This window comes from Crocodylus porosus, unplaced genomic scaffold, assembly GCF_001723895.1.
Source record: "Crocodylus porosus isolate Cpor-Errol unplaced genomic scaffold, CroPor_comp1, whole genome shotgun sequence".
Lineage (NCBI taxonomy): Eukaryota > Metazoa > Chordata > Crocodylia > Crocodylidae > Crocodylus > Crocodylus porosus.
Window position 1 is genome coordinate 69,964,811 of NW_017728943.1, and position 10,441 is coordinate 69,975,251.

The following is a 10,441-nucleotide window of genomic DNA, read 5'->3' on the forward strand; positions in this document are numbered from 1 at the left end:
AGGTGGAGGCCATCTCTTCCCAGCATCTCGCTGCCTCTCTCTCCAAAGAGCGGGCTGTGGTCATGGAAGCCAAAGCCTTCCCGATAACACCAGCGCCGCAGTCTTTGGTTCACCGCGTGGATCCTCCTCCCCCTCCTCAACCCATAGCCCGAGACTGGCATGTAAGTCCCCAGAATTTTAGCTGGAGAAAAAACAGGTGGAACAATATATAAGTAGCACATAGACAACCAAAGGTAAAATAAGATTTGATCCCATAAATCCCCAGTTGAGGCAGTGAATGAAAAATCTCACAAATGGTTAGCTGTTTTACACAAATCTTTCAGCAGCAAGTGTAGACTTGCACTTTAGATTCATAGAGTGTTAGGGGCTGGAAGGGACCTTGTAGATTATCGGGTCTAGCCCCACCCTGCTCTAGGCAGGAAGACAACTGGGGTCAAGTGACCCCAGCGAGGTGACTATCCAGTCTCTTCTTGAAAACCTCCAGGGTAGGTGACTGCACCACCTCTGGAGGGAGTTTATTCCAGTCTGGACACCCTGACTGTGAAGGAGTTTTTCCTGGTATTAGGCCTGAAGCGGCCTTCCAGGAGCTTGCATCTATAAACTATCCATACTTTATAGACTACACAACATATCTCTGATTTACTTAAGTCTATATTAAGATGCAAATCTACCCTACCTTCTGCCTGCCTCAGACTACCATGGCTAACTACCTCTTTCTTCACCAATCTTATCAAAGACTTGCTGGTAAAGCTGCTGTTTTCTTGAACCAGCTCTGTTATTGTGACAAACACCAGCCACTCCCTCTCCAACCTCTATGAAACTAGCTAGTTCAGGAATGTGCAAAAAAACAGAACTCCAAACCTGGTTCAAATGATTGGGTTGGGAAAAATTGCTGTTTTTTAAAAAGTTTTTAGGTAAAGATTGCTAAAACACTCAAAAACTTCTACAAATGCAACTATCTCAGTTGGCATAAGGTATCAGATTTTGTAAATAAATTGCCACAAACATTTAGAGAGGAATTTAAGTCTTTCATTCCTGAGAAGCAGTTGGTAACACTGCAGTATAAATATCAGTGACTATTAAACCATTTTCAATTACAACTGTAATATCAGACATATCTGTGTCAGTTTCAGTCTTCTTGAATTTCCCATGAAATCCTGAAAAGAATCAAGAATCTTCCTTTTATGAATTTTATAGTTCTAAAACTTTAAACTCATCATTCTTGAGCCTTATCAAGACCACTCAAGATACATGCTCTACAATTGAAAACAAAGTAATATAAACTACAAGCATTAGTTAGACAGACTCCATATTCTGATTACCACATATATCAAACATCAGATTAAATAGTCAGAAAGAATCAGTGCTGTCAAAAGAAAAGCACTCTGGCTTTGTTAGCTGCACCACCATGCCTGTTGCTTTCTTCAGTCAGGTGCTATAGGCCTATTTTCTTTCTTTTCCCTTCTCCATTTGGAGGCATCTTATCTATTTTTTGCAAGCCTGGAACACCACTCCAACAGATCAATGGGATCTTGATATCATGTAGACTAGGTATTGGAATCAATTCCAGACTCCCTCTACCACCAGCCTCGTGAGATCATTGGGTCCAGCCCCTCTGATTAATTCCCTTTCACAAGACACTGTTACCTCAGCAGGTTCATGCTTTGCTGTCTCTTGAAATTAAAGAAGTTCCTCCTCAATACAGTAGCAAGAACTTTTCATTTTCAGCTTTTTCCAATTCCTAAAAAGAAAGGAGAACAGTAAGCAAATCTGGACTCAAACAGACACAGCTTTTATTTACCAATTCAGATTCAGAATGGAGACCCAAATCTTAATAATCCTCTCATGTCCACAGGACTGGTAAGAAACTCTCAATCTCCAGGTTGAATGCGTCCATGTTTTGATATGTTCACAGAAAATAAAGAGAATTCCTAGAGGGACAGAATGCATCCATCACAAAGTAGAACTGCGTGTGTAGCGTCCACTGTCCATAGGCCCACAGGTTTTCATCAAATGCCTTGAAGTGGGTGCATTGCCATTGTTATCGTTTACTTCCTGCCAGTGGTGGATTAAGATTTACTGGGGCCCCTTCCCCTCCTGGTGCTGCCACTATCAAGGGTGGGGTGGGCCTCCGTGCCCTGTGGGAAAGTCTGGGTGAAACTGGCTGGGCAGGGGGAGGGGTGGCACATGCTCCCTTCTCTCTACTCCCTGCCCACCCCTCACCCACCATGGCCCAAGTGGAGACAAGCAGGGTGAGGGCAGATGTGGGCTGCCGGTTGTGGGCTCAGTGCTCTCTATTCTGCTGCTGTGGCCCTGGGGACTCAGCGCCAGCTGTGCACCTCCTGTCCTCCTGGCAGCAGGAGGCACAACTCACCACACCCACTGCTTCTAGATGGGGAGGGAGGGGGCATGCGGCTGGCATGGGGAGCCCTGAGCCCACAGTAAGCAGCCCACATCCGCCCCACGTACAAATCCACAGCAGGGCACGTCATGACTGCCAGTGACGGGGATTTTCCCCAAGTAACCCTGTTACACTCTGCATAGAAAGGCTGGCTTGCCTTTGAGAGTTGCTATGTGCGATTGATTTGTTTACTTTTGTTTTATTTTTTAATTGTTTGGGCTAACTCTGGATTCCTGGGATAAAAACCAAGAAGAACTTACTTCAATCTTGAATATTGTTCATCTATGTACTTAGGTAACAGTATTAGTTATAATTCATTACAGTTTTTTAGAATTAAATTATTTCACAATAACAATTAACTAATTTGGTTTTCATAATTAGCATTATTGAACTGACTGAAAGTTAAAGCCTCTCTTTTTCCTTTGCAATAAAAATTAATGGTTAAGATACTTGATCATTGTTTGACAATATTTGACCAGTCAATTGACCATATTTTTTCCCAGTCAAATAACTAACCCTATTCAAAATAGCTACGAAGGCAGTCCTCTGGAGTGAGCATATATTCCAAGGACAAATCTAAGCTGCTTTTAATATTTCTAGGTATATGTTATGTCTTGGACTAAGAAAGGGAACATTCAGGTAAGGAAAATATTTGTTAACAAGGTGTTTTTTCCCCCCTAACAATTGGGTTGACAGGGATCTATAACAATAGCTGAGTGACTGTTCTTTACCCTATGCATTTCCAAGATAGTTGCGATCAGCACAGTTGTCTATACTATTACTGATGGAAATACCATTGACAAGACACTAAAGTACTTTCACTGAACTCCTGATGGCTGACTTCAACATGAGGTATATATTCTTTGCATTTGGGTCAGCTTTCTTTTTTCTTCCAAACAGCAAAGCAAGAAACTGAACTAAAGCACACTCTTTATAATTTTGTATTTGTTCTAGTCTCCTGATTTTTGTATCTGCTTTAATGTCATAACAGACTATTTTCTTATCAAGGAAAATGCATACATCAAGTTATATGTATGTTTTTAATGACTCATTTCCTTCGAGTGAAATAACAGGAAAAGTAAGAAGCAAGGTTATAACAGTAACTGACCACACTGTTTGTTAAGTGGAAAACAATGAGAAGGATATGACAAGAATAAAGACCCTTAAAGGATAACATTATTATTATATAATTTAAATTCTCAATTTGGATATAATAGTGGTGGTTGTGCTGTGAAGATGTTACAAGATACAATATTGTATAACATCTGAAAGCATGTAATTCCAGTTCTCCTATTATATAAACATAGCCCTAATATTCATTTTCATTATGGTATATTGATTGCCAAATAATGCTGGAACAGAAGCAGAGGGAAGCAATAATGAGAATGATTTATTCACAAAATGAGATGTTACCTAACCTTTTATTATTTAAATGTTTTTGTTATTGAAAGTTAACTGTACAAAACCTATTCTACTAACCAAGTCAGAGGGGCTGTTTCTTTCCAAGGCTGTTACTGACATCACCATAATTTCCTCTTTCCATATTCAGAAAGAACTGCATCAGTTATCTGGCCTTAAATGGAATACCATTTTACAATAACAATGTCCAAAGTTTTTTCAATTTAATTTCCTTAGCCTGTTGGAGATCCTTCCAAACATGAAAACATGTCAGCAACACCCTGGATCACTAAGAGTCTCTCTGACGTTGGGGGAGAGAATTACAGATTAGGCACAAATATTAGCATTCAGTGTAATGAAACTCAGGAGCTTTTACATAGTTACTACTCAGTAACACAAATGGTGAAGACCTCAGTCATGAAGAACTTTTAAATAACTAGGTTCCTCACTGCAATGTCCAATGATTTGTAACATGTATCAACAACAAGCCTTGTAAAAAATGCATTCAGCAAGCCTTTGTAGAAAATGCATTCAGCAGCAGTAAACTTTTCTGTGCATGAGACTTGGACATGTTATCAGAGTTTTTAAATAAATTTTAAAGTAGAAAGGATGGTATAATGTTTCTTGTAGCTATACAGGAAGGATGATGAAACAATCCCTTGGAGTGTGCCAAATGAAAGTCCTCTGTAACACTTCAGCTCCACAACATCATTTTGCAAAGATGTGTAGTGTGAGTAGCAACAAATAAGGTCTCTCTCTACACTTCTTGTATTCTGCAGATGTGGGATCTGCATTACTCCCAACAGGTCTTTAAAAAGGGAAATATAGTCATTAACCTGGGAATGGTTTCTGTTATACGCATCTACTTGTATTTTAAATCTGGGACCTCTCATTCTCATAAGGGCTGTGAGAAACAGTGTTACTACACCAGACTATAAGGAGAAATAGCAACTCTAATGTGGAGGCTGCACTGTACTGTGAAAAATAGATATATTTATACATATGTACAGAGTTGGAGTTCAATCCCTGTGAGTATGCGTATTCTTTGGGTTCTCTATCTAACAAGACTGTATTTAATTTTTAAAATGGAATTTTTATATTGAGAATTATCATTATCATTTGCATGTACATTAGGGCTAATACTTTTAGTCAAAAGTCTGCAGGGAAATAGCTAATAAAAAGTCTCAACTAGTTAGCATAATTGCCCAAACCAAGCCACTGATTATCTATAGCCATCTGCTCATGCCAATGTAGTTTTTCTTAGCCTCTGGCAAATCAAATCACTAAGACCTCCAGGCTACAAATTGTTTCATCACTGTCTGAATATTTTGGTTCTATGACCATTTGTATTCAGCTTTAGTTTACATGATGCTTTGTAAGTTTATGGTATGGTTGCTGCAATGTGTCTACCCTAAATGTTTTTGGATAATAGCTCACTGTCCTACAATGCTAATGTAGGTCAATTTCTAGCTTTTATATTATTCAATATACTAATTCTTTTAGCCAGTTGACACCATATGGTGGTGAAAGTGCTTGTGGCCAGCCCAATGCTACTCCCTGAACTAGAGCAATGGGGGAAACTTTTAGGAAAAAGGAAGAGTAGCCAAGCAATTTTGTGTATTTCGGAGCCAGCTTCTTAGTTCATACAAAGACTAACTCATGACTCATTGTGAAGCAAAGTCATTAGCAAACAAACAAAAGACCTTGATAAAATCCAAACAGCTCCTAGGTGATACCACTAATTCCTCCCTTAAGACTGACTTCTGTCAGAGTGTCTACAAAACCAACCCAGTAGCAAGGCAGGGACAAGCTGGGACTAGTCCTCTTCTTCATCTTTACTTTTTCTACTTTCTTGCTTGATTCCACTTCCCTCCCATGCTCCACACCCTGAATAAAATGACACATCTCTGACACATTCTGACAGAATGGCTGTAATGCTCCAGATTAATTTTCTTGTATGTTATCTCCACATCTTGTTTTGTCCATTTAGGTCTGTGACTCACTACCACCAGGCTGCAACTTTGAAGGAGACTGCATAATATTAGCACTATTAGGTGTGCAAACACCTATACATGATTCACAAGACAAAGCCAGAGGGTTCAAATAGGAATCCAGAGTGTCAAAACCATACTGACCAGCTGGGGTCCTCTGGAGTTCTCTGCAACAGAAGAACTGCTCTGTCATGTTTTCTGTTGTCAAAAAATGACTGAAAGCTATGAGTTAGCATTTTCTAAGGGGTACCTTGAGTCTCAAAGAGTTAAGAAAGAGTGGTTTAGATCTTTACATTGTAAAACCTCCAAAGCAGGGATTGATTCTTTTCTATGTTGGTACGTTACCAAGCAGGGCTCTAATCCCAACTGGGGCCTTTGGGCTGTACTAATAATGAAATTATTTGTTAATGCCATAATCTATATTTAATAATCATAATAAAGTCTTTTGACTGGCTCCTTCTGAATCTGGAGGGGTATTAAGAACTTTGCATAAATGGCAAGATATCATCTGGTGGTGATCTGCCATCATATAAATTAACCCTAGCAGCATGGTTTAAAATAGCTTCATTTTGAGTGGACTTGTAAACAACTCAAATCCCAACCATGTATGTATTCATCACTGCATGAAGCAATCCTTAATCTAAACTGCTGTCAGTAAACTTCTCCCCCAAACAAATCCTCACAAGCCATCACAAGAAAACAGACAGGACAATTGTAATATGAGCAATATCGTGTCCGATGCTCTCCAGGGCAAGTCCACACAAGCCTCGGAACAAGATTTTTGGGATGCCTGTGAGCACCTGCCAGCAATATAAACCTCTTTTTGATTCTGCAATAATGCCACAAGATTTCTATCTTCTATATTAATGCTTCTTAATATAAGACAGTGATTCTCAAGTAGGGCAATGTGGCACTCTGGGCACCTTAAGATCCTTTCCAGGGTGCTGTGGGGTGCCACACAATGTTAGCACTAAAGCGTGCAAAAATGAATTGCAAGATAAACCCAGGGATTTCAGACAGGAATCCAGAGTGTTAAAACCATTCTTACCTGTTGTGGGCTTTTTCAGTTCGTAATAACAGATGAATTGCTCTAGGATTTTTCTGTAGTCAAAAAATGTGTGAAAACTAAGATGGTGTTACCTGAGGGAGTCTTGAGTCTGAGGCGGGGAGCCCTGAATCGTAGGGGAGCCTGGAGTCTGAGAGGAGCCTTTAGTCTGGGGTGGGGAGCCTTGAGTCTAAGAAGAGGAGCCTTGAATTGGGGGGGAGCCTTGACTGGGCACCAGGGAGCCTTGATTGGAGGGAAGCATTAAATCTAAGGAGGGGAGCCTTGGGTCTGAGGTGGGAAGCCTTGAGTTTGAGGGGAGTCTTGACTCTGAGGCAGGGTGCCGTAACTGGAGGAAAGCCTTGACTATAAGGAGTGGAGCCTTGGGTCTGACAGGTAGGGTTGCCAACTCTGAAACTATTCTGGGAGTTTTTCTGGAAGGTCAGCATGCCTACAACACACAACACAAACATGCCCATGTGCTTGTGTATATCAGATATGGATTTCGGTGTGTAGACTTTAAATGAGGAAGGAAAATGCACCTTATATTTAAACAAACTACTGGACTACTGTACAAAGCAAATTTAACAGTTAACATTTATATGAATGAAGGCCCTATCCTTGATATCCCGGTGACTCTCAGCAGCCTCCTGGAGATTTAGGTCTAATCCCTGGAGACTCCGGGGCAACCCTACTGACAGGAGCCTTGAGTTGGAGGGGAGAGACTAAGGGGGAAAGCCCTGAATCTCACAAGGGAGCTTTGAGTTGGAGGGGAGACTTGACTTTAAGAGGAGAGCCTTGAGATGGAGAGCAGCCCTCGGCCAGTCTGTGGGGAAGAGTCTCGCGACTCTAACCGCACCGGTTTACTCCTTTACTCGTTCTTCCCATCCCCCGGCTCGAGGGATTTCTCTCCTTCCTGCTCCACGGCTACCTGCCCACGTGGGCGGGGTGGGGGAGGGGAAGCAGCACTGGGCGGGGCTCCGAAACACGGGCCCAACTGAGCGAAGGCTGGCCCCGCCCCTAGCAACATACCCCTAGCAACGTGCCAGGCGGGGGCCATTACGGGCTGGGGGGGAGGGGGCGGGGACAGGCAGTTGGTCCAACAACGTCATAAACGACACCGCCCTCGCACACGCCGCCCAACAGGCCCTGACCAGGTTCCCGTCAGACAGCCACGTCATCCGCCCTTTCAAACCCCAGTGTCGCTTCTAATCTAAGGGAACCGTAGAACCGTGCAGCGCTGCCCGAGCTGTGCGGTCAGGCAGTGGTGGACGAACGCGTCAGGAAGCAACTAAAGCAAAAGGGAACGACCCGAACGTTGCGGGTTTGCAGCAGCCAATCAGCAACGAGCCAGGGGGCGTGGCGGGGCCTGTAAGGGGCCCTGCCCCTTCCCTCGTTAGTGGTAGAAAAGGGGGGGACTTGGTGGTGGGGGGCTCCGGGTAGAGGTGTGGCAGTTTGGGCACAGTTACTATGGGGAATACAGTGGCGCGCGAGGATTTCGAGTGGGTGTACACGGACCAGCCTCACGCCGACCGCCGCAAGGAAATCCTGGGTGAGCGCCGCGGCCTCGGGCCCGCAGTGCCTTGGGTCTGCCGTGCGCTGGGTCGGGGACGTGCGCCGCGGCTGCGGGCAGCGCCGTAAGATGGCGGCCCGTGGGTGTCCCGGGGTGGGGCATCCCCGCGCGGCGGCCTCCACTCTGGCTCTCTCCCGGCGGCGTCTGGGGAGGGAGGCGCTGTCCTGCCCGCTTCCTCGGCGAGTTGTCCTTCCTTGCTCGGGGCCAGGAGCTCGGGGGTCTCTGCTCTGGCCCCTCAAACGCCTCGCCCCGGCTGGGTCCGCTCCCTCGCTGCATGGCTTAAAGGGTGGCGTCCAACTATGCCACGCGTGTGCCTGGGTCCTGTGCGCCCAGGGCCAGGGAGTTGGGGGCTAGGCTTATGGTAGGCCTGCTGAAAAAGTTGTCCCCCTCCTAGTGCAGAGCCAGAACCTAGAGCAGTTGGTCAGTACTGGCCCTCGGGGTGTGGGCAGTTTGTCTAGCTCCCAGTTGAGGACATGCTGGTTTTGAAAAAAGTACTTCTGGGGTGTTTTCCCTCTTGGCTTGGGTCTGTTGGCTCCACCAAACAGTTCCTTCAGGAGTCACAGATGCTCTTGTGACCATTTGTGCTTGTCTCACTCCTCTCTTCACATTGCTCTTAATGGAGTTCTTTGACCTCTGGACCCAAGTCATGTGAAGCACTACTAAGAAATACTTGTGTTTTAGATTGAATGCCTCCTTCAAGCAGGTGCAACTGAAGGATTTCTCCATCTTCCTCCACTACAAGCATGTTTGCCTGACTCTCTGATACAAGTGTTCTAATTGAGAACGATTAATTGAGCAGCCTTAACTGTGACAGACTCTGAAATAGCTAATAGTAATCCCAACTGGCATAAATGTGCCTGCAACTACCCTAAATTAAGTGAACGGTGAGCTGGAACAACTTGGCCTACATGAAACAGCCCTAAGTTTAGCTTGTATGTACTGCGAGGATAGACATAGTTCTTTCTACATGTTGTCTCTTTACTGGTTAAGTCCCTGCTTGCTTTGACTTGTTTTGTCCATATTCTGGTGGAATATTTATTCCTAATAGAATCCAAATAATTGGAAATATGACTGGAGCAGGTCTCTAGTTTTTTCACTAAGCTTTTTCGTTGCAACTTTTTTCCCTCTCTTGTATTTAACTTTTTTTTTTTTTTTCTTTTGGCCACAACAGCAAAACATCCGGAGATAAAAGCCTTGATGAAGCCAGACCGGCACTTGATCTGGATAGTTGTACTGATAGTTCTTGCACAGTTGATAGCATTTTATCTAGTTAAAGACTTGGACTGGAAATGGGTTATATTCTGGGCTTACGTGTTTGGGAGCTGTATTAGTCATTCAATGACTCTAGCTATTCATGAGATCTCCCACAACAGTGCTTTTGGCAACTGCAAAGCAATGTGGAATCGATGGTTTGGAATATTTGCCAATCTTCCTCTTGGCCTCCCATACTCCATATCTTTCAAGAGATACCACATGGATCATCATCGCTATCTGGGAGGGGATGGCATTGACGTGGATATTCCAACTGACTTTGAGGGCTGGTTTTTCTGTACTCGTTCTAGGAAGTTCATCTGGATTGTTCTTCAACCCCTCTTCTATGCCATTCGACCTCTCTGCATCAATCCCAAACCTATTTCTCGACTGGAAATCATCAACTTGTTAGCCCAGCTCTCTTTTGATGTTTTGATATATTACTTCTGGGGAATAAAGTCACTGTGTTACATGCTGGCAGGTTCAGTGCTTGGACTGGGACTGCACCCTATTTCAGGACACTTCATAGCTGAACACTACATGTTTCTAAAGGGGCATGAGACTTATTCCTATTATGGGCCACTCAACTTGCTTACTTTTAATGTTGGCTATCACAATGAACACCATGACTTTCCTAATATTCCTGGCAAGAGCCTTCCATTGGTAAGTGGAGGGGTGTGTGTGGATGGGGGTGGGGACAGGGGTGTGGCATGTGTGTTTGGGGGGTGGGGGTGGTTTGAGCTTAAAGGTAATATAAATATTCTTGCCTAAACTCTGGTCAAAAT

At 43.8% G+C, this 10,441-nt stretch overlaps 1 protein-coding gene across 1 annotated transcript in view; it reads left to right on the forward strand.

Moving 5' to 3' along the window:
* The first annotated feature begins 8,247 nt into the window (after positions 1 to 8,247).
* DEGS1 (delta 4-desaturase, sphingolipid 1) overlaps positions 8,248 to 10,441 on the forward strand; it is a 4,970-nt gene continuing 2,776 nt past the window's right edge. Inside the window, exons 1-2 of the mRNA XM_019549533.1 lie at positions 8,248 to 8,384; positions 9,577 to 10,319. Coding sequence (XP_019405078.1) covers positions 8,303 to 8,384; positions 9,577 to 10,319 — 825 coding nt within the window. The 5' untranslated portion in view covers positions 8,248 to 8,302. The remainder of the gene's footprint in view (positions 8,385 to 9,576; positions 10,320 to 10,441) is intronic.